General features: G+C 51.1%; 1 protein-coding gene and 2 long non-coding RNA genes across 3 annotated transcripts in view; 2 read left to right on the plus strand and 1 right to left on the minus strand.

Moving 5' to 3' along the window:
* The first annotated feature begins 1,801 nt into the window (after positions 1–1,801).
* On the plus strand, positions 1,802–16,426 carry LOC119158662. The gene is made up of 4 exons (XR_005107945.1): positions 1,802–1,817; positions 9,227–9,230; positions 9,588–9,591; positions 10,593–16,426. It is a non-coding gene; the product is annotated as an uncharacterized LOC119158662 (long non-coding RNA).
* LOC119158640 lies at positions 13,994–23,341 on the minus strand. The gene is made up of 4 exons (XR_005107927.1): positions 23,105–23,341; positions 17,325–17,408; positions 15,681–16,521; positions 13,994–15,221 (listed from the first exon to the last, which is right to left on the minus strand). It is a non-coding gene; the product is annotated as an uncharacterized LOC119158640 (long non-coding RNA).
* Positions 17,415–24,374, plus strand: part of CYGB (cytoglobin) — a 34,873-nt gene continuing 27,913 nt past the window's right edge. Inside the window, exon 1 of the mRNA XM_037410791.1 lies at positions 17,415–18,410. Coding sequence (XP_037266688.1) covers positions 18,291–18,410 — 120 coding nt within the window. The 5' untranslated portion in view covers positions 17,415–18,290. The remainder of the gene's footprint in view (positions 18,411–24,374) is intronic.

The raw sequence follows: 24,374 nt of genomic DNA on the forward strand, positions 1-24,374 counted from the left end.
GAATGGCAGGAATTAACGCAGCCTTCATTGCAGTGGCTTTTGCTCTGTGGAGATCTGGCTGGCAATCTGCCTGGCTAGTTTTAGCTTTCCAAATAAGCAAATACATAAACCCATGCAACTAGAATTAGCCCTTTAGGTTCCCAAGGGACATAAGTTTTGTGTGTGTGTGTGTTTTTTAATAAAACAAAACAGCCAGAATTCCCCCTTGTGCAGAGTTCAGCTCCTGGAAGGAGAGAACACGTAGACTGGGATGTGCTGAGGGATTTTCCACTTCTTGACTTTTGGGTGGAAGCTGCTCAGACCATAGAGTAACTGTTTGCTTGTGCCTATAAATGGATAAGCTTAGACAGGTACCAAGTAATGAACTGACTTGACAATTAAAAGCTCAGAGGAAGGGCATGAGCTACGTGTGCAGTAGGCTGGCTGTAATTACTCATGGTTTCAGTGAACAGATAATTTTTCCAAGCATATTTTAGAGGCAGAACAGAGACTCTGGATGAAGGTCATCGCCTCATCCATGCCCACGTTCTTCCTAAATCTCTGCAGCTTCGCCTGTGTGAGTTAATCAAAGTTTCTCAGCTCTTCCCTTTAGAGGGCGTCCATGCCACACACATCTTCAGCGTGCAACCCTCACCCGGGAGCTGCAGTGCAAGGCAAAGCCTCCCAGAGGTCAGCACGACATGGTGGCTCTTCTGAAGAAGCTGTGAACCCTCCTGGAGATGCGAAGGAAGTTGCAGGCTGGTCTGAACAGTCCTGGCTGAATGTATTCTTCCTCCTCACGTAGTTGTTATGCTGCTCCCAAAGGTAATTTGGACATAATTTTGATAGATTTTTCTCCATCAGTTACGGTATTTTCTTGCTTCAGTCTTTGAAAGGTTGAGCAAGTAAGGAAAGCTATTAAAAGGGCACGGAGATTTTCCATATGTGAACATAACATCTTGGGGCTGCTCTCAACTTCCCAGCAGAGGATCTGGAAGCAATTGCTTCCTCCAGCAAATTACATGCTACATCAAGCCCCCACCTTTCTGCTTTCTCAAGGCACTTCAGTATCTGTCCTGCCAAGCCATAGCGTTCGTTACCCTCTACAAAGAAGTTTGAGCTCAGCTGTAGGGTATTTGGTTATTCCTAGCACAGATAACAGGAGAATGGGCAGAATATGTGACACAGAAGGGAAAAGCGGAAAGAAAAACAGAAATCAATGGCAGAACTTCTCCCACTTCAGCTAGGCTTTGATCTCACACTCAGAGTGGAAGATAAGGTCTCCTCCCAATTTCCCACCCATTTCCCCTCTTGGCTGCCTGTAAGTCCCACCAGGGAGAAACAAACCGTGCTTACTGACAGCCATTTGATTTCCTCTTGATTGTCCCCTCTGCCTGTCCTTGCCCCACCCTGCAGACAGGGTTCCACCAAACCTGGAGAAACAAAGCATCTGTTCATTCAGAGACACCCTACTGTGGTTATTGTCTATGACATGTGGCCAGGGGAAGCAACCAGGGTATTTGACCACATTAGAAAGCTACCTCACCATTGCTAACCACATCTGAAAGGCACCACCCCCCTGTATGGCTTGAGCATACAAAGCACAAGGAAATGCAGAAGTGCAGGGGGTAGCTAGAATGCACGTTTCTGCTGCGTGCACAGCAGTGCACAAAACAGTCCCTTGGGGTATGGCTGGAGATTGCTTGCTGGTATTTCAGGTGCCAGACTTCTGAGATAAAAGATCTGTAGTGTTAAAAAAAGCCTGCCATGAGGTCCCAGATCATGGTGCCTGCTTCAAATCAGTCCCAAGAAATACCAGAAAGGCTTTTTGGAGCTCAGTAGCAGACAAGCAACATCTTCCCACACAGGACAAGGCACACTACAAACAAAATGTCTTTCCTTCTCCCCACAGCAAAGCTCTTAAGCCTCCGTTTAATGTTAAATGCATGCTTAAACCCATTCCTCCTCAGCATGTCCTGTGTGCTTACATAGAATTTTAACAGGCTCAGAAATTCTTGGCTGTAACTGGGAATTATCTAAAGTCTGAATCTTGCACACTGAATAACAAGAGCTTACCTTTACAGAATATCTGTGGAATGAAGGGGTGGCTTCTCTGGGAGCATGGTGGTATCTGCAGGTGGGGCTATGATATGACTTCCTGCAGGTGAACAGAAAAGGTTCCTTTTTGTCGCCCCCCCCCCCCCCCCCCCCAGTGCTGAACAGCAGAGGAAATGGCAACTTCGGCCACTCAGCTGTTCCTCCCACTTCTTCCCCCTTTCCTCAACTGACTTTTGGGCAGTGCGACGAAACCAGCCTTAAGGTACTGTCTTCAAGTGCAACAGGGAACGGAGCTTGAGGAGGTTGTGTCAGGGGAATGGAGACAACCTGATTTGATCACTTTTGGTCTGATGTCCCAGCTAGGCAAAGTGACCATCTTGTCTGCGCTAGCCAGATTGCGTTCACAGCTTCATCCTTGGAGGAGCTGATCAGAACAGAGAGCACACAACAAATTGTTCCAATTGCAGTGCATAGATAAATCCCGGGGCCAGACACATGCACTTGTTGAACAATAGCAGTAGGAATCTAGCTTCTTCATGGATGAATATGCTTAATTAGAATGTGTATTCTCAGAGCATATCCAGAGATGGAAGATGTGTACAGCTACACAAATGTACTCAAAGACAGTAGGAAAAAATTAACCCTGTAAAGCTAGTAAAACCAGGAGTAAGATTTCAATCACAGAAGGTCTTTAAGGCCAAGCTAGATAAGCAGCTACAAGAAATGGAGAGTTGGCCTTGCTTTGGGCAAAGAGATGGATCCTCTCTATTTTCTGTGTCAGCCTGCGAGATTAAAGGCATGGTAAGCAGAAAGGGAGTGAGCTGGTATAAAAATATCTAGGCGATATTAATGAGGAACTACTCAGGCCGTCTTATCACAGACTATTTCAGTTTGCTTGAATTACTCGGCCAACCAGCCGTTGATTCAGTTAACCCAGTCTGCACTGTCATATAAGCAATGTTTCATCTATCAAGCTTAGATACAAGAAATATGCTAGGCACGTGCAGAGCAAACAAGCATATTTTTGCAAGTAATTAGCATGAGCCGCATGGAGGTCAAGCGGTTGTATCAGAGCACAATACAAATCACCAACATTTCTTCCTACTGAAGACTGAAAATGGAGAATTGCAAATCCCATATCTCCAGCTTACCTTTTGCTTCCCATTCTTTGTACCAGAGGACGAAGATAATGTGAGGTACTTTTGAGAATAGCATCTCTGCTACTGTCATTGCTTAGTGGGAATGAGCATGTTTAAATAATGAAAGGTCACATTATTTCAGGACATGTTAGGTCATTTTTCTTGCTCTTATGCAGGGAAAGCAGGCCACGCGCCTAATTTGACCAGGTCCAAAGAGGTAAACTGAGGCCTCACTAGATTACAGAGGGCAGTTGGTTAAAGGGCTGCAGTTATTCCTCCTGCTGTCTGTAAGAAGATCTGTTGCTGGCAGCTTCTGGGTAACATCTCCTTGAAGAAGCACTGCTGCAGGGCATCACACCAAGGACCATCCAGACTAATGTAATTTTTCCATGTCCAAAGTGGATGCCTAGTAAAGTGCAAGAGCCGTGTGATTACATATGGTATGTCTCCCCGTACCTTCCAGCCACCAGCCATTTGAGGGGTGCAGACTTCAAGAGCTAGATGTCAGTTCTGTGGCTCCACTAATGAGTTTTCTCTGGAATGGCCATTTCAGATTTCTTTTCCATGAACTTGCCCAGTCCCCCTGTGAACCTGTAACAGCTGTTCCCTCCTGTGGGGAGGACTTAGGCAGGTCAGCCCATGCTGTGAGAGGGACCAGCTTCCTTTTGTTTGTTCTGTGTCTGGCTCCTGTTAGTTTTCTTTGATGGCCCCAAGTTCTTGTCCAGGAAGAGACCATGAATGGTCCTTTCTACCCACCCTGCCTGCGCAGGCAGAACTTATGGATCTACTTAACCTTCCCTTCTCTTCAGGTTCCCAAGTCTGATCTCTTCTGAAGAGATCAAAGAGTGAGGGTAGCATTGTTTTAAACCACTAGTTTCCTACAGAATGTCATCTATCCACTTGCAGATGGATTTTATGGTCTCTAAAGCCTCCCATGGATTAGCCCACGGCTGACTGTATAAACATTCTCTCTATCCCACATCCTGCTTTCACAGCATGCCTCGTACTCCTCTGTCATTTCACTCAGTCCAAACATCCTGCACAAAAGCCTCCAGCTCTCCTTGACAGCCTTCCTCGCTCCCTTTCCCCCCAGCCTCTGCCAGGTTGCAAATAAAACTCAATCAGCCCAACACAGCCCCCAAATTCTTGGAGACCTGCCCATGAGGGAGAGACTCATGTTCCTTTTTTTCTCATTTAACTACCAACACATGTACTGCTGCTTTGCTGTTGACCTAATGCTTCTGCTGTTGCATAAAGGTCGGTCTGTCTTCAGCCATCTCTCCCCCTGCATATTTCAAGTGCTCTCCTTTCTTCCCTCAGCTGTCATCTTGAGCAGCCTTGCTGCTGAAGGAGGTGGGCGGGAGAACACGCACCGCAGGAGATGGCTAATCTGCCGTAGCACTTGTGCTCGAGGATGGGAGAACTCAGCCGTGGCAGCATCCTCCTCCACCTCTCTTCACTACATCAGGGAGAGAAAGGCCCACCATGGCTGCCCGGCACCTATGTGTGCACCAGCACCGGTGTGCAAGCTCTGCAGCTTGGGGAGTGCTGCTGAGGGAGTTAGACGGGGGGCTGTGAGGTGGCAGCTGCATGTATACCCCTTTATCTAGCAAACTAGGGGCTGTGCTTGCCACCACTCCTCCCGCACAGACACATGGCAGAGCCTGCAGAGGAGAGGGAGCTGCTGCAGTTCACTGGTCTCAGGGTAACCCCCTTCCCTGACAGCTGGTGGAGGCATGACTGAGGCTTATGGGGGTCGTGGGGTTTCCTTCTGCCAGACCAGCTGTGGGGCAGGCAAACTGAGGCAGGGGTAACCAGGACAGTGTGGTTGGTACTCTTTCAAACCACAGCACTTGATTTACCAGAAGTTGTGTGTGAAGTGCTGCCGACTTGGAGCAGCTGGCAAAAATGTAAAAGCAACATCCCCATGCCCCCAGTCATTATTTGAACAATATAAAGCTCTCTGTAAATGTTTAAGACAACAACGTGGTTGGGAGGGGAAGGAGGAAAGACAAACAAGTTTGCTGTTTCAGCTTTGCAGAAACAGATCTTAATTTTTGGCAGGGTTTTATTTATCCAGAGGATCCAGCTGCTACATGCTTTGGGAGGCTGCAAATTCATAATCACTTCCCTAACATCTTCCTGCAAGAGGCTGCAGTTTTGGCACAGGCACCACCTTTGATGTCTGTGTTTGGCCAGCATCTCACGCCATAGGATCCCAGTTGAGGGCCAGGGCATCTATGCTAGGAGTCAGTGGCTGTGAGTGCTCCCAACAATGTTTTTCTTTCCCAGATCAAAGGTTCACAGTGATCAAAACTCAGCAGGAGCCAGGGAGCTCAAAGGAGCAAGGTGCTGCAAGCTGGCTGACTGCTGGGGTACCGTGCCTGCAGGTGAGCAAGGTGGGAATCAGGAGCCCCTTTTTCCCCTGAGCACCCCTCTCAGGAGATGGGGGCTCCCACTTCCCAGCCCACTGCCCCTCCTTCCTCATCTGCCTTGGTTGCACCACCTGCACCTGGTGCATTTACCGCTGCAGAAACTCTGTGTAATTCCTGTTTGAATACACAGCTGACAACATGACTTTAATTCAGCTTTTTGCTGTTAAAGAGCTGGAGCTGTATCCTGGGTTGGCTCCAGGCTGAGAGGGACTTGATCTGAAAAGCCCTGGGTATTGCAGGCTGCTGGTAATCGGTGGCTGCTCTGCGGCCTTCATGAAGATCTGATATTCTGGGTCCCAGATTCCAAGCCCTGGAGCAGGACCATCATCTGTGTGGGATCTCAGGGAAAGGGGGGCTTTCTTCTCAGCATGGGGGAGACTTTGGCATGGGAAATTGAGGATGCGCCCATGAGGAGAACATATGAGAGCAAGGTCCTTAGGGAGCAGAGAAGGGCTGTGCTCCCCACCAACCTGCCTGAGGTCTCAGCTGGTCACTGGCCCCCAGCTGGGACTAGTTTCTGCCCAGTCCCACCTGCTCGGCTTCTGCCCAACCAGGGAAAGGGCTTGTGCTCCTACCCAGTATTGTGTTTGCCCCGGACTCCTTCTGGCCCTGTCCTGCTTGGCCCCACGCTGAGTTGTGGGGTATATATCACCTCAGCTCCCATAGTGGGGTAGCTGTTTTCTGCTGTGAGTTGCCTTGACTGGTGTGTGCAACATGTATTGCTACAGAAATGCGCTCTGATCTGCTGTATTTGTTCTGCAGTCTCTAGAATTACAGTCTTGCCTCAGCTGTTCGGTTGGACAATGGCACTGAGCTGCGATCTGAAGATGCTGTTTCCAGAGAAGCTCAAATACCTGTTGGGTGCCTTAAGAAGCTGACCTTGCTGCTGCAGACGTGTGTGGCTGTACCTCTGTGCAGACATGGGAGGGAAGACGCATGCATGTATGCAGAGGTTCCTCATACAGCTAGCCCAGCCTGGCTACTGCTGCTGCTGTTGCTGGAGTGACCTGATCCAAAGCAGAGAGACTGAGCTCAGCTGGACCGGTTCTTGAGCAGAGCTGCTTGTGTTGCCTGGGGCTTCATGCAGTTTGGTGGGGGAAACTCCTGATGCTACTTTCAACCAGAGTTTGAAGAGTGATGTGAGGGACTGGCCTGCTTATGTGCTGTCTTGTCTCTCCGAAGTCCTGTTCCAGTCAAATCAGTAACTGCCCACAGACAGCACCAGGAAAAGCTGTTGCTGGGGTCTCCTTTGCTTTTCTAACTTCATCCAGCTCCTATGCAGAACCTACACTGAGATAAAAGAGACTGACACAGTGTGAAACCTTCCTCCTCTTCAGCAGATGGTGTTTGTGACAGTGGACTTTGCTTGTGTTGTTATAACAGAACAGCCTGGTCTAGGCAAGAAACTGAAGGAGAAGCTGCAGTCTAGTCTTGCTGAGACTGGCTTGCTGTGTAAACCTGGCCTGAAAACCTGGATCACAAATGAACTCTTGCTTTTTCAAAGATCAGGCTTTTCTGCCATCTTAACTTACAAGCTCAAGTGCTGCCATGACTTGCCTGCAGTCAGTAGCTGTAGTCACTCTGCAGCATTCATGGCAATCTCCTGGGACTCTCGGTGACTGAGGACGTGATGCATGTTGCGACATGAACTTCATGTTACCTTCATAGAAAACCTGAAAGTATCTTAACTAGGGTGAACCTGGTGTCACTGCCTTAGGCTTTAGCAGATCATGCTACATCTGTCCTAGCTGTGAACTCTACATGCTTCAGGCCTAAAAATCCTCACAATTGGAGAAACAGTTATCAACTGGTACTGCTACTGACTGAGCCTGTTCCAGCATATCCTGCTAAAATGAAGCACTGGGAAGGTGAAGTTGAACCTCTATCAGGGCCTTTGCTATTAGACTGAGACTACTGAGCACTAGCTGCAATGGGTACTTTCAAGATGAACCTCAGCCTCAAGCAGGGTGAACAAGACAAAGCACATTGACTAGATATTATCTGAAGGCTGCCTTCTGCATTGTGACTGAGGGTGGAACCTGTTACCAACAAAAAACAGGTGTCAGCTGGTGTAAGCCCCCCAGGAAACTGAGTTACTAATATTTCTGACCTTATTCTATCTATTGTATTCAAGATGTGAACAAACACAGAGCAAGTGTTTTTCCTTCAGCTGGAAGGACCAAGAAATTATGTGTTCTGAGGCTGCTTGTGTGTCTCAGCTGGTCCCAGGCCTCCAGGAAGTCTTTCCTCAATTCCCTTTGGTAATCTCTGACCATCTCCCTGTTCCCAAGAAATGCTGCTTCCCCTGAAGCGCTGCTGGAGCTGACTGCATCAGCTACCTGAGCTGCTCTGCTCCTTACTCCTCCCAGTAACTAGAGATTCTGTACATCAGTCTTTAGCCTCCATCAAAAACCCGCTGAGCCACAGCAATCTGAGACTGTTGCAGGATCTGTCCCACACCAGGTTAATACATGGGGAATGTACTAACCTTCATGGGGAAAGGTGTTACATACATCTGTCAGCTCTGCTGTTCAAGCACACAGCAATCCCACGGACATAGACACCTCACCTGAAATCTGAGGGCCAGCTCAGCCCACATCCACCCCCCCACCCCGTGCATCCCTCCTCATTAAGGCTGAGCGTCAGCACCAGGCTTTCTCACAGCTCTTGGGGACAAACCTCACTTAGCCCTGACAAGCCTCAAAAGCTCTTTCACAGCAAGCCACATGTGAACTCGGTGTGTCCCATATCGACACCAGCTACCTGCCTGGGTCCTGCTCAGTTACAATAGGCACAAGCCTGGACAGGTAGGAGGATGTTGGGCACAGCTGGACCTGAATGCTGGGGCTGAGGGTGTTCAGCCAGAGTGTACTCTCTCTCACAGTCCTCTGCCTTTAGCTCCTCTTTCACTTAAAGCTTTCAAAGTGGTACCGTATGGATGCTATCATGATGCTTATTAGTCTCTGTCTGAGCCCCCTCACGTTGCAAAAATCCCTGAGGGGATGTGCTGGAGTGGGATGGTTTTTGCTGCAGCTGAGCTGTGGTGGTTTTTCCCCTGGGCTTTCAAGAAGTTTTGTGCAACCCATGAGAAGTGCCTGGCATCAGGGGAAGATTTGTTTCTTGGCAGCTGTTCCCGTTTTGCTCTAGAAAACCGATGCTGTGCTAGGAATGCACCGTGACGAAAATTCCTCTGGGCTGCTCAGGTCAAATAGCAAATAGCAGTAATAGGGGAAACGGGACAGGAGAGCAGTTTTGCTGAGCAGAGAGCAAACAGGAGGGCTGAGTCTTTTCCCTTTCATCCTCCCCTGAGCCCAAAAGCAGGAGCTGAGCAGTTTGAGGGACAGGAGGAAGCTGGGGGTTAGCAGGCTGCCTGCCTCCACCACTGGCAGCCACACAGCACAGGCATGCATGCTTGGCTCTGCCTGCACCTGCTCTGGGGAGCTCTGACATTGTCTGATCCCCTTGGAGAACAGACCACACTCTCTCCATTTGTTTTGCAGAGGGCTCAGGGAGGCTTTAAGGATCAGAGGTTTAAACTAGGGGTGTGATGAGCAGTGACAGCTTGGGAAAAACACAAGCAGCAAAAGGTTTTGATACTGTCAGAGAACATGACAGGCAAGTTCACAGCCCCTGCAGGCCTTTGGCTTCTTGTTTTCTTTTGCCAAACAGGGAAAGCAATCCTGTGCAGTGACAGAGTTGCAGGCGGTGACCCTCTCACAGGCAGGGCAGAGCTGGAGATGCTGAGAGCAAAGCTGAAAGCTTAGGCAGGGGCTGGGAGGGGGGGAGATGGCCTGCAGGGGCTAGGGAGGCTGGACACCTCTTTTTTTGGGAGGATGCTGTGAGGCATCTGGAAACTTGGCTCCTCCAACGTGCTCAGCTCCATACACTACCCCCTGGATGATGAAGTTGCTCTCAGGGCATCTCTTCCTGCTGCTCAGGGGCTGCCAGGGCTGAGAGGACCTCTGGGGCTGAAGAGTGGGGTAAGAGGTGCAGGCAGCTCAAAGCCTGCCTCCTTGCTCTTCATCAGCTGAAGATTCCAGGACTGAGTATCAGGCCATGCCTGCCCAGCAAGCCCTGGGAGCATGGTGAGCACAGTGTGGACACAGCCCTAATACTCCAGCCCCTTGACACCACTGCAAAATGCATTGTCCCATGAAAACAGACCTTGCCTTGTTCCCAGACTAAAAGAGGGGGTTGTATGATAAAAAAACTGCAGCTGGTCTCTCTAATCTCCCACCAGTGTCTGCATTAACTGTCAAGACAGTGACTTCCTTGATGCTGGGCAATTTTTTCCTGTGCACGCATCCAGCTGATCAATTAAGTTTCTCAGCAGCTTCCTCCAGCATTCAGGCTTGGAGGGTGGAAAGAATTTGTTATTCTAGGCACTGTTGGAGAGGCATGAGCTGTTCTAAAAGCAAATTGGTTGCACTTTCCAAGCACTGACACTCTTCACTCACAGCTTGGCTTTCTGATCCTCCTCCCTCAACCTCCTCCCTACTCTCCTGAGCACCTCTGGGTGCAGCTCAGACAGACCTGGCCCGAGGCACATCTGCTCAGCACTAAACTGCACCCTGCTGTGGTGGGGCTGGGTGCTGGGGATGCTCTGTGTCTCAGGCAGAGGCATGGATGTTTTCCTTGGGATAGAGTCTTCATACAGCAGGTCAGTTTGGCTGTACAGGGGATTTGCTGCTGGATTGTCTCTCACCTGCTTTCCCAGGTGTAGCTGGTACAAGCTGGCACGGCTGGGTGGTTGCTGCTGTTGTAGGGATGTGTTGGGGCAGGTTGGTTTGTCCTTTAGCTTAGCTTATCCATCTGCTAAAAGAATATTCTCTCTTGATGCTTTTTTTGCTTTTCCCATCTTGTTTTCCTCCTCCTTCATTGTTGCTCCTTGCCCTGCCCAGGCGTGGTCCTCCGCATATATGGGAGGGAGATGCTGTGTTATGTATTCACATCCATCCCAGTAACCTTGGGCTTTTTGGAGCTGAGAAATGGCAGAGGAAGGATCCAGCAGGCTGGGTGGAGGCACCAAGAAATAAGAGGTATTTGGGGTGATCTCAGGAAAATTTATGGACGGTTGAGAGGAATCGCATCTCCTGCCAGCTCAGCTACACCCTGAATCTCTGCTAGTGGGAATAGGCATATTTTTTATATGTGTTTAGCAATGCAATGGCTTAAACGTGAGAGTGGCAGGATTGCTGGAGTCAGGAGGGCTGCAGAGGTTTGTTAGGAGCTCAGCTAGTTGTGTAAAACTCCTTATTCCCCATGCTTTGGCCTGTCAGGATATACACACACATCCTCTAAGGTCAAGGAAAACTTGGCCCAGAGCAGAGCCGAGTTGCTGTTGTGCTGTTGACTGGGTGGCTGGTGGGTAGGGATGGCCACAGCTTGAATCCAGCCTGGCCTGGAGGTGAGCAAGGTCTTTTCCATTAGGTGCTGCCTGCCCAAAGGCTTCCTTGTGGGCTTGTTGCCCCAGTGTGTCATCCTGCTTAGAAATCTCACCAGAGAGTCTAAGGAGGAACTTGGTGGAGAAAATGACCTATGCTTTCAGGGGGTTATCTTCACCAGCAAGAGGATTTCAGCTGCCTCTAGTCCTGTTCTCTGTAGCAACATAATGTGGTGCTAATGGCGTTTCTTCCGTAGGATAAATCTCTTAGATGTTTTTGCTTGGGAAGTAATTTGGTGAACTAGGAAAGAGAATCCAGGATGCCTGCTACCAGTCATCTTTCCAAGTCGTTACACAATACTACTCTGGGGTTAACTAACTAAAAACATCTGGGAATAATCAAAGCTATTTAGGCTCTGGGAAAGCATGGCTGGAGAAAGTTTGAAGAAAGCGACTTGAAAGCTCAGCATTGTTAAAAACAGTCTGGAAGCCCTGGAAATTAAAACTAGGGTAACATCTACAAAGAGTGAGGAAGTATCGAGAGCAGGATCTAATATCCTCTGAGGAATAGAGAGGAGCCAGAATGAATTGTAACGCTCAAACCTCTAAGCTACAGGGCATTAAAAATTGCTTTGGAACAAACAGATCTGCCTTTCCTGTGGTTTCTACTGGCAAGAGAGCAGAGCAAAAGACCAGGGGTCTGTCTTAAAAACAGCCTAGGGAGTGGAAGGTTGATTTAATGATAGAAATCACAGTCCTCCAAAAGCCTGGAAATGCCGATGCAGAGCCTGCAGTGAGCGGTACCTGCCAGGGCTGGCTCAGGGAGGATGCCGGGCACACAGTAGAGGTTCGGGGCCGAACCGCATCCCTGCCAGCCAGAATACAGCTATGGCAGGGAGGAATGTGACCCACAGGCTTTGCTTTCCAAGCGACAGGGTGCGTGTTCAGGCTGGCTGATGGGATCACCACGGGAAGGGGAATGGGATGGATCATGATTCCTGGGACACGTTCCCCATGGTGGGTGACAGTGCCTTGTTGCCTCCGGCTGTGTGGAGCATGCTCAGGCTTCCTCTGAGGTGGCAGCTCAAATGACTGGGGGATTATCCTCTGAGCCTAGGGGATAACCCAGGGCTGGCAGCTGGAAACACTGTCCGTGGGGGTGTCTGGCTGGCAGCAGGGACCACGGTGCTCCACGTGCTTGCTGAGCTACCTGCAGCACTGACCCTGCTCCTTTTGCAGGAGCCTGGGGGGCTGTTTCCCTTGAATGACTCAGAGAAAGGCCACAGAGCCAGCTCTCATCAATGGAAATCCCTTTTAGCATCACTGGGGAGGCAAGTCTGTTGCTGGGAAATCTCACTTCTGCTGATTTATAGGAGCTTTAATGTTGAAAGGCCTCTCTCAGTGTTTTCCATTCCCTTTTCTACCACTTTATGTCCTCCTACTTCTGCCCCTGGCTGGGCCTGGGGTACAAGCCCCCAACATCTCTAAGAAATGGAAAAGCAGCCTGGGCATAGGGAGGGTGGACACACTGGAGGAAGGACAACAGGACAACCAGCCATCACAGGAGCCATGGAAATAGTTAAAGACGTGGGGAGTCCAGATCTGCCACATCTTCCGTGACAATCTGGCCTCCCCAGCATCCTTGTAAATGAGAAACCGCATAAGCCTCACACTCTATTACTGCTATGGAGCATTAGAGTCTCTCATTTACGATAAACATTCTCATCTCCAGCAGAGCATGAATAACATTAAATGAGATAGTTAAAATGTTTCAGGCCAATTATAGCTCTGGTGTAACTTCAGCAGAGTTACACCAGGGATTAATTTGATCCGGAGAGCTCTGCCTCCTGTTCTGAATTGGGATTCCAGCACGGGTAATTACATCCTGCCTCTCTGCACTTCCTCTGGAGTTTTAATTGGGTTGAATGGACTCAACTTCTGCTTTTTTCTTCAGAAAGTCACTGAATTTCCAAACTGCTACTAAGGGCCAAGAGAGTTCTGCCCTGCCTCTGCTGTGTTAGTGTAGGTCTGCTCTGGCATGCAGGCAGCCCAGCAGCCTGCACCCCACTGCACCTTCTGTGGGTGCACCTTCCCCACTGCACCACCCCGATCTCATGCTGGGGGGACCAGCCCTCACATCCCAGCCTGGATCCAAGACCAGGCTCCTGGTGCACTGAGACAGGCAGCTGGATTGTCTCCCTCTTCCACTTCCCAGCCCTCTCAGTAAATCAGTGTTAACGAGGGACTTTTGACCCTCTCTTTCCCTGAGCAGCCTTAAGAAGCATTTTTGTTCCATGAGATAGTTAAGAAACTTGAAGCAATTTCCTCCCCTCTCTTCTGCTGTATTTTTTGATGATTTTTTTTGTTTGGTTTTTTTTGTTTTTTGAGAAAAGAAAAAGTTATAGGGCACAAGCAGCCTTTAGGATGCCTCAGAAGTGGGAGCAGAGGACAGGCAGCAGTGTCTGATATGGAGGGGAAGGAGCAGATAGGCCAGTCAAGATGGGGTGACCACAGCCCTGGTCCACTTGCTCTGTTGGAGTGACCATGTATGCAACTGAGACAGGAGGGTTAGAGCTGGGACAGTGCATTTGCTGTCTATAATTAGGAATTTTATTGTGAGGTGTTATCTCACCAAGTTGGAGGCTATACAAAGCCATACATCTTCCATAGCCAATTGTATACAGGGGTGACGGTGGAGGGGAGGATGCTGGGAACAGTCTCCCTTGCAGATTTCCAGGACTTTCTGTTGCTGTGTGGTCCCTTTCCCTTCTCACATAGAAATGATGAAAACAGTCAGATAAACCCTGGGGAGCTGGGCCCAGCAAGGCCCCACAGCTTCACCCCCTCCTCCAGGCTGCATGGGACTGCTGGTCCCACACCAGCTGCACCACCCCCCAGTTGGGTGTAGCCCACTCACCATTTCATTTCCCCCATTTCATTTCCCTCTAAGTTTTTCCCAAAGTGTATTTTAGTGGGGACACAGATGGAAAGAAGACGAGTAGAGGTGTCACAATCTTTCCTTTCTCCTCAAACAAACAGCATCTCCTCAGCAGGACTGTGACAGTGAGATCCGTGGTGGTGGGACCATGTCCTTCAGCCTCCTGGCCCTGAGGCGACCATCCCATCCCTTGGAGAACTGCTGGTGACACTGTACCTGGCCCATGAGGGCTGTCGCTACCGATTCTGTGTTTCTCATAAAGCAGAGGGTGGTTTTGGCCAGCAGAGTGGACTCAGTTAACGAGGTTAAATGAATTCCCACTCCCACCCACCGAGGGCCTTCCGGGACCATCACAAATCTTGGTGCAGACAGCAAACACCTCATTGCGGCCAGCAACCCTTGCGCAGCCGCTCATTACAGGCAGTCTCACTCGCTCTTAGCTCAGCTGCTGGCTGCGGCTGATTGTGTAAATAAAGAACATTTCTCATGAAATCCACCCTCTCAGAAGTCCCCAGGCGGAGAGCTGGCCTTTCTGTGGCTCAGGAACCTTTACCCCCAAATCTGCAATGCCCCCGTGCAGTCAGTTTAGCAAGCGATGTTTGCACACCCAGGTTTGCCATGCAGTGACCCTGTTCCTGGCAGAACCGTGACATTTGCAGGTGCCATTTCCAGACAGCTCCACGTTGCCCTTTCTGGGATTTTTTTGTGTGCTAGTCCAGATAGGGAGAAAGGTCAGAGTTACTGACAATAAGGTCCAGGCTGAAATCTGGATTTTCCCTAAGCCCAGGATTACTGTGCTTGGGCTGCTCCTGCAAATTTGGGCTCCAGTCAGCTGCCCTCAGCAGGTTACACTGGGTTTTGCTCCTACTCTTTGGGGCTATCATAGCTCCAGCATATTCTTGCAGATTCACCTGGTTGCTCATCACTACCCACCCAGAGCTGAACAGCCTCAGCCCTGATGCTGCCTCTGCAGCTAAGCCCCTGACCTTTATTTTCCCTTAAATCAATACCAAAAAGCCATGCTACAGCAATACCAGCATGTCAGGGGAGTCCAGGTGATTTATATCATCTGAGGAGCTGATTCTGCTTTTGAGGCTTCAGTCCTGATAAGCCTTTGTCTTTCCAGCCTCCAATCTCTTCTGTGCTGCCTTCAGCTCATGTACCTTGCATTCATCCCCTGACCACCTCTTCCTGGCGTTATTGACTCTCCACCTTGCTTTTAATCTGCTATAAAATGAAGGCACCTCTAGGTAAAACAGCAGTTTTATTCTTCCTGGTCATAATATTTCCTTTACAAAAAAAAGAAAAAAAAATGTATAAAGTGAGTTGAGGTTGTAAAGGCTTAATTAAAAAGCTTCAGGGGGATAAAAATCTATTAGGAAAATTCTATAGACATTTGTGAAATTCTCACTGTGGAGAACCAAGCCACTGGGAGCTCTTGTCCATATGTCTGGCTTTACCGTGGTGGAGGGGAGGTGACCCTACAGTCCCAGCATGGGGAGAAGGTGTTGCCATCACCTGGGAGCATCCCAGGCTTCTTCCCCACCATTGCTGATCATCCGCTGTCCTTTCCCCATTGCTGGGTCCGGCTCGTGGCTGCCAGCGGTGGCTGGCTCTCAGGAAGGACCACACTGCCTGCTCTGGGTGCAAAGGGTGGGTGTTTGGCACTGGAAATTCATGCCAGCTGTGGTGAGGTCAGTGCAACTGTGCCTGCAGAAAGGATTCTGTTGTGTGACTACTTTACTCACCAAAAAAGCAAAGACCTGTCTCCTTCTGCCTTGTATGTATTGGCAAAAGCGTTGGGAACTGCTTTTTCAGTTGTGTTGAAGCTGATGTTTGCAGGTCCACTGGTCACAATGACTGATCAATACACACGGATAGACTTTTCCCATCAGAACATTTATTTTTCCAACAGGACACAGAGTTCTCAAACAAATGAAGGCTTGCACAAGAAATCATCTGCCTCAGTTTGGCAGCAAACAGAAAACAGGAATATTTTTCTTTATTCTACACCCGAATGTTTGTGGCTAAATAGAGCCAAAAATATATTCACACACCCCCCCGCCCCCCCCCCCCCCCGCTTCTCCCAGACACGAGACATCTCTGAATGCTGAAAGCAACTCTTCCCCGCCACAAACAGACCAAATAAACCCAGCACGAGACTGGTGCTTAGTAGAAACAGATGCGCCTCTAATGCTGTCATCTACAGCAAGCTGCGTCTGCAAACTGATCTTTTATTAACGTATTTATATAGGCAGGAAAGCTGCAGCGCCTGTGCAAACCCCACTGCCCAGAGCAGGACGCCTGATAGCCCCGTGCCTGCAGGCTGCATTGTGGCTTGCAGAGGGCATTGCTGTGGGGCTGCTGGCCACCCCCCAGGGCTCAGCCTTCAAGACAGGCAAATTTCTTTTCTGCAGCAGCATTTAACCCCGTGCCTAGTCCTCTCTGACCTGTGGGAGGGGATCAGGGGTGATGTGGGTTCGTCGGCATGCAGGCTGGTCTTGTGGGTTGTTTTACTGGGGCTTTCGGCATGTGCCGAGGCCGGGATGTGCTGGGTGTGCTGGGTGTTGGCTGCAGAGTACGGTGAAGCTGCAGGAGGAGAAGGAGACATGGTTAATAGTTTGATGAGAGCCAGAACAATGTTATGAGCCTTGGGACATCTGCCGAAGGGAGGCAGGGCAAGGTGAGTCCTTGAGATGCCCAAGGGCATTCAGCAGTGCCTTGTAGCCTGGGGGGGATTAGGAAAGACAGCCCTGCTCTCAGTTGCCCCCCAGACCCCACGCACATGCCCCAGCCCAGGCCAGTGTCCCCTCACCCTCGACACCAAAGGTTTCTTTCCAGGGCCAAGACAGTGGTGTGAGTGCCCTGCCTTTGCTGGGAGCTGCAGAAGCACAGACTGGAGCCAGTCCTCACTCCCTGGGGCCACTGTGCCACACACAAAGCAAGAGCAGTCCCCAATCCCCACATCACATGCACTTCATCCCCACTATGGCTGGACCACCACTGGCTTTGCTGCCTTTTCTGTCGCTGTGAGATGCTCCTGGCATCTAGGCAGTGGGCAGGAGGCCACAGAGGAAGGGCTGGATGTGCCCTCACCTGGGAACTGAGCTGCTATTGAAAGTGATGGGAAAAGGGGCTTTTCCTTTCCAATCTGGCCGTTTCAGGCTCTGATTTCCGTCCCTCAGTGAGACACTTTTCCAGAATCTTTACAGCCTTACCAGTAAGCAGACACACCTATAACCTCTAGGTGAAACAGAAACAAATCATCATTAAAATGCCTGAGGGATCTGTGAGCAGGACAGAAAGGCAAAGACCAGGCTTTTTACCCCAAGCTAGCGCTTTCCACAATTACCCCAAAGCTGCATCTATCCCAGATAACTGCTACATCCCACCTGACTTTTATTCCAAAGTGGTGCTACGTGGCATGAGGGTCTGAGCCAGCCTCTCTCCTGGTCTCTTCCTCTCCCTCGGGATGCCTGGGGACAGAGGAGATGGGGTGAGCTGTGAGCAGCAGTGCCGATTGCAGCCCTATCTAAACGAAAGCGATAATTTACTCCAAGAAAAGGCGGCTTTGCATTGCATGAACAGAAACCTTCTTTTCCTCATGTCCCGCCTGCTCTGCAAAGCAGCGTGCAGCAGGCAGGGGTGAATGTCCCTTATAGGGGAGGCAAGCACCTCAGCTCAAGTCCCATGAGGAGTTGATGCAGCACAGTTTAGCCTGGAATAGGCTTATTTTATCCAGCAATTCTTTTTTAATTTTTTTTGCAGGAAATAAATAAATCATGCAAGTCCTCCATCACCCACTCTCTCCAGCCAGCTGTCCCTTTATCATGGCCCATCTTTCCTCTGGGCTTTGGAACTGGGTCAGTGAGCAACATTCAGCAGCAGTGGCTTCCCACTGAAATTCATAGGAAGCAGATATGGCCCCTTGGTGCTTTTGAGTAGCCCAGCTTTGCCTTTTCGGCATGAATCTCAGCCAGCCCAGAGCAGGGTGGCTGGAAGATCAGGTGATGCCCAAGTGCAGCCCACAAAGAGACCAGGGGCTCTGCCAGCAATACTTCTCTGCATCCCTCTGCCACGTCAGTGCTCATGGCTTTGCATCTTCGCTACCTGGGACTGGATGTCTTTGAACCTCTATCCCCTGCCAAACTTGGCTGAAATAAGTCAGCAGGCTCGAAAGCCATCTGGGGGAGCAGCCACGTGTGTGTGTGCATGTACACACAGAGCTGTCGCACACAGCGCTTACTGCCTGTGGAAACCAAGCAAAAGAGGGAGCAGCTTCATCCTGTGATTCTTGCCCTTGCTCTGCTTTCAGCATTATTCTCTGCCTGGTTACACTTGCTGGTAAAAGGGAATTTATGCTCTACAGGTTGGGGACCAGGTCTCAGGACAGAGCTTGTCACATCCTAGGGAACGTGGCTGAAACAAGTCCAGGAACCTCCTTAAGCTGCCGAAGGAGCCCTGCAGAGACCAGAGAGGTTGGTAAAACACATCCCCACCTCCAGATACCCAGCTGGCTTTTCTACTTCTGAAACACAGCTCCTTTTCAGTGCTAGAATTCGGGGTCACTTTCAATAACTCGCTGAAAAATCAGAAGAAAAATCCAGAGACATTCTCTGAGTCACTGGCATGTTGTTACCAAGGACACTAAGGTTCCTGATTTTGAAGAAGAGATTAATTACATTCTACAAATAGACATTTTATCTGCATTGAAGAGCAGCAAGAGCTAGTTCTTTTAACGTAGCTCATTATGTATCAGTAGGTAGTATTGTGACAGATGTAGGAATCCAGTCATATTGTCACTTGGGTTTAATTGTCAGAAAGCTGTCTTCCCTGGGTCAGCTTCTAGTGAGGATTTGTAATATTTACATAGCACTTGGGGCTGGTTTCTTTATTGCCGGAGTCTGTATTCACTCGTCAGTCTCTCATTATGCATGTGCCAGTATTAATTGCATTTAGAAATGAGATTCTAAAGGAGAAGTGAGAGCTATTTAGACCTCCATTCAGCTTGAAAGACAGCAGCCTTCTGTGTGACAGCTCTCGAGATGTTCTTGTGCTCAGCTCTCTCTCCAGCTGAAAAGCAGGTGTTGGAGAGAGTTGGTGTCGGAGCCACTGTATCAGCACTGCCTTTTGTGCATGCCCAGACATTTATATAACCGACAGTATAATGACTCCGCAGAAGTGGCACAGAATTGACCCTTCTGGTACTGGAATGCAGGAAGTTAGAGAGTGAGTCTGCTCAGCTGATATACAGATATAAGGGGCAAAGTGATACTGAGCCTTATCTCCTGTGGAAAGAGGGGTGTCCTTTTCTTGCTGGTGGGTTTGGGGGTTATTTATTGGCTCAGCTGTGCCTGCAGTGCTCCGGAGCTGTGTTTGTGGTCTTGCTAATATATTTAAAGTCATACAGAAATTCAGCTGACACTTGTCTGTGCATGCCTGCTGCGCGCTGATTGCTCCAGCCTGGGGATGCAGAGCCGTGTGCCACTGCTGCCGGCTGCCAGCCGTGCCTGGGTGGTGGAAATGAAGAGGTCATGTCCTGCTTCCCAGAGGAGACTAAGCTGGAAGGTTAAATCCAGATGACGCCAAGCTACTGGCTCTGTTTTCTCCAGCCTGAGGCATAGGGGGTCCATTCTCACCTTGCAGCACGGTGTGTGGGGTGTAATGAAGGTGGCCTCGTGAGGGGAGAGATCGGCACAGGCACAAAATGCTTCCTCTCTCCATGGCCCTGGCTCCCAGTCCCAGGAAAAAAACCCTCTGGGGGCCGGGGAATTCGTGTCCAGCCTGTTGTGAGGGGGCTGAGTAAAGCAGCCGTAAAGGCAAAACTTTGCTTTGCCACAGTCCAGCCTTGCCCCTCTCCAAGAGCTCTCCACTCGGCAGACTCCTTTGGGTACTTCTGTACTCCCTTGGGTGCTCCCTGCCCTGTGTCCCCCCGTGCTGGACCAGCACTGAGACCAGACCCTGGGCTCCGGGTCAGCAGCACCTCTACCTCCCCAAAGCCCCATGCTGCTCAGGGGCAGGCGGTGAGCAGCTCCCTCTGGGAAGCCACCAGAGGGGAAGAACATGAGAAAGGCAAACAGAGCAGACATCTGTAACCAGCTCTGGCCCCCAGCCAGGACCTTCTCATTAAGTATTGCATAAAACAAAGAATAAATCACTGCTTGTGGAGGAAACACAAGCACCGAAGCCCAAGGAGCCCCCTTGACCTTCCTGTCCCTTGATGGGGAGGCTAGTCCAGAGCAGCATTTTAGTTTGCTTTTCACCTCCAGCGAGGAAGGGGATAGCAGACCCCACAGTCGGGCTGTTAGGAGGAAACCCTGCAAACCTGTCCTTTTGAGATGGTGGCAGCCAGCTTCAGGGGTGAACCCTAACCCCACGGACCCACGGCTGAGCCCCCCAGCCCTGCAAATGGGGGCCAAGGACAACCCACACTGTCCCTGGCAGCCCCAAGGCATATAAATAGAAGATGGGACGTGAAGGAGGTCAAGTGAGCAGGGGATTTCACATAATCTGATCTTGCCTGTGCTGTTCATTTGTGTCCTTTGCCCAGGACACATGCCCTGCTTCGCACATGGGGACGTCAGAGCAGAGGGATGTTCCTGCACTGAGGCAGCTTTATCCCATGGAACGTGTGGGCCTCTGTCTTTTTCTTGTGTGCTGTTTTTCAGGCATGTCTTTAATCCAGGGGTCATCCAGATCCGTGCACTTATGGAAAATCCTCATCTTTGTAGCTGTATGGGATCCTGGTGCCTGCCCAGCCTGAGCCTGGTCCTCTAACTCACCAAAATCCAGTTGGATCAAAACGCCCATCTGAGACCTTGGTCCAGTCTGCCTCGGTCACCTCTACCACTTCTCCCAGTCCCTGGCCAGCAGTACTTCTTTCTCTTGCTTCTGCTGCTTCTTTTTCCAAAGTAGGAAAGGATGGAGACAAATGCTCTCATGGTATAAAGCTGTCAGTGAAACTGCTCTGATTTATGCCAGTGCAAAGCAAGGTAAGTAGATTAATGTCCAAAATAGAACAAGTAGAAAACCTGTTAATAGCCACTGGTCTTTAATGGTGAGAGCAATTAATCACCAAAAGAACTAATCAAGCAACGTACAGCTTCTCTGTTGGCTGATGTTTTCCCATCCAGATCAGGTGCCTGTCTGAAAGCTGCAGTGGGTCTTGGATGAGGCTTCTGCTGGCCATCCAGCTGTGGGTCCCCCTTGTGCTGCTGGGGACCCCTCTTGCTGAGCCCAGCCTTGAGCTGCTGGTGCCAGCTCAAGGCACGCTCCCTCCCTGTACTACACTGCTGTCTCACCGGCCACACATGGATGATGGTGGTGGTGCTGATGGCAGTCAGGTGTGAGGTCTGACCGGGCTGCAGGGCCCCAGTTTAGACCTGGTGGAAGGGGTGCTGATCCTGCCATGAATGGAGATAGCCAGGGCAGCCCCCGTGTCCTTCCCAGCCCCAGCTTTTTCAGCTCCAGGCTCCATCATACCTCTTCCTGCAAGGTTTTATGCTTTCCCACTGCTTTTTCCTAACGGCAAGGACACAGTGGCTGAGCTACAAACCCATCCTGCAGCCCTGACACTTTCTCCTGCACCCACATGCTTTGCTTGCTCCTAACAGGATGCCGAGCCAGATGCAAATCTGTCCCCTCTCCCCTGCCCTGGCCACCCTGAAGGCAGCTTGTGCCTGCTCCCATGGACAGGGCTTGTGCTGCGGCTGGATCTGCCTCCCCAGGCTGCCTGCACGCTGCCAGCACCGGTGCCATCACTCCAGGGGACCTGTCCTTCCAGCCATGTACCTGCCCTGTGTGCAGGCAGTGCTGCCCACTCGTCCTGCAGCTTCCCAAGAGCCGGACCCGCAGGCTGCCAGCTCTGCTGGCTTTGCCAGCCACCCCCATACCCCTGCCCAGAGCCAGCCCCCACCTCTGCCACGAGCGTGTGTTTGCTCAGGTAACTCAATGACTCTAATTCAGACAGTGCTGCCGGTAGCATGGGGAGGGGAGGGCCGGAGGCACACAGGCCAGGAGATGCCTTCCCTGCTTCCAGTCTTGTTTCTCCCTCCCCTGACTTAATTGGCTCATTAAGCACCAGTTTGACCTCCTCACTTTCAGATGCCTCCAGTCTCCACTGGTAAATAGATTTATGCATCTCCAACAGAAACCTCCTCGAGCTGAGCCTGGCGTTGGAGCAGGCGTCTGCACAGCAAGTGAGGGCGATGCTCAGCCCCACTGTGAGCATGGCATTGCTGCTCCCGAGCTGAAGCCAAGCAAGTGCTGAACGGGAACAAAACTCCCTCCCGAGAGACATGGGGAGCTGCAGGTAGTGGAAGCTGCAGCTGCCGGCACCGTGCCCATGGCGCGGCAGGGATGCACCAAGCAGGAGGTGACCCTGTGCTCTGGTTGCAGCTTTGTCATTGCCTTGACGCGGGACTGCAGCAAGTCCCTTCCCATCTGCTCCCTGCTGTTGTCTCAGAGCCAGGGCATGTGTGAGTGTGTGCGAGCGTGTGCATGGGCATGGAGCACAGCACACAGGGCCACAGCTGCAGGGTGGTGGCTGCTGGCTCTTTTGAGAGCCAACATTTAGCTGGTGCTTTCAAGCATCCTCCACACCCAGGTGCTCATCCAACCTCCCAGTACCGCAGGGATGGGGTGGGACCTCCCTGGGGTTGTGTTACACTAGATGAAGGTTTGCCAGCTGGGTGCTGCCGGGTGTCATTGGCAGCCTGGTGATGTCCCCATGGCCGAAAGCACTGCTCAGTCTCCTCCCCAGTCAAGGCATGAAGACAAACAGGCAGCCAGGCTGCTTGCCTGGATGGATAGCAGGGTGCTCGACTGATCCATTCGGAAAACACCTTGATTGGTGCGTGCAAAAGCATCCCAGGAGTTCATCCCTGTCCCTTCACACCAGAAAGACTGGAGACCTTGCTAGCACTGGTACAACGGATAGGAGGTGACAACAAAGAAGGCTCCCCTCAGCCCAGCACAAGGGAATGTCTCCTGGTGTCACCCAGAGGACTGAAACCAGAAGGAAAACAAATTTCTCTAAGGATGGGTCTCAGATTGAATTGCAAGATCCTCCACCCCAGGGCCACCCCTCACCTCCCTCTCCCCAGCCCCAGGGCCCCAAGGGGACAGGAAGGGGACAGGAGAGGACATACAAAGGGGACAGGAGAGGACATACGGTTCAACTTTGTTGAAGAAGTGGCGCCGCAGAATCATGACCAGCGTGCCGAGGAGCAGGACGGTGGTGCACATGGTGCTTCCTCCATCACCACGCAGTGCCGCCAGCCCCTCACATCCTTCCTGGAGGTACCACTTGGGCCAGGGCTGTCACCTCTGCCTGGCTGGCCTGCCACCCCAGCTGACGGGCACCTCTCCCCAGCAGCCACCTGAAGGCTCTCAGGGCTGGTTTTAGGAGGAATTAGGGCAGGATCAGATGTAATTAAGAGGCAACAAATGAGGGCGCTTTCCTTTGACCTTTGGATGGGGGGAGCCCAGCAACTTGTCCGTGACCCCTTGAGCACTTAATAGGTTTTGGTGCGTGGTGCTCCTGCCCTGGCTGCCCTGGCCCTGCACCTCAGTGAGGTGATGCTGGGTGTGATGCGTGATAGACCAAGCCTCTTCCCACCCCGTGGTTTTCCCAGCCGTCTTCCTGCTCCCACCGGCCCCATCACCACCAGGGCTGGGTGCTCCCCATTTTTCTGTGTGCCTCCCTCCCACCTTTACCCGTCTTCCCCTGGCTCCTCCCTTTCCCTCCAGCTCCTGTATCCCGCCTCCTGCCAGACCTGCCTCAACCTGCCTCCCCCCTTCCAGGCTCTAGTAATCTGACAGGCTCAGACCTGCCTGTAATTCCCCATGGACGCATTTCAGCCAGCTGATCCAGAGACCTTGTCTGCATCCTCCCCTCATCCCAGCTGGGTTTGCCTCCTCCCCCCACCTGCTCCCCACCACCGCACGGCTCTGCCCCCACGGTCTCCCCCCAGACCTCTGTGCCCGTTTCCATTATCTTGCCAGGGAAACCTTTCCCTCCCCTACAAGCTCCCTAGATGTCCCTGCCCATGGGCAGAGAAGTGCCTTCACACACCTTGTCCTGGCTCAGCCCTTTGCAATGCAAAACGCCTTCTGGAGTCAAGTGACTTTGTGGGTTTAGATTAAAGAAAACAACTGTGAAAGAAACCTCTGTAAGAGAGAGCGAGAGGGGAAGACAGCCGTGTGTGTGCACATGCACACTTGTGAATGCACACATGTAGGCTGTAATGGTGCATGAAGGTCCTGACCTGGAGGAGAGCCCAAGAGCAGGCAGGGAGCCATGGGCACTGGCTTCCTGAGCAGCCATGGGTCGGTGCCCTGGTGGCTTTTTGTCCCCACATGGGTTTTTGCCCCTAGGTGGGGTTTTGCCGGGAGGATCTTTGGGTGAATGCTCTCTGCTGCCTACACCCCAGCGCTGCCTG

Source organism: Falco rusticolus, chromosome 1 (assembly GCF_015220075.1).
Source record: "Falco rusticolus isolate bFalRus1 chromosome 1, bFalRus1.pri, whole genome shotgun sequence".
Lineage (NCBI taxonomy): Eukaryota > Metazoa > Chordata > Aves > Falconiformes > Falconidae > Falco > Falco rusticolus.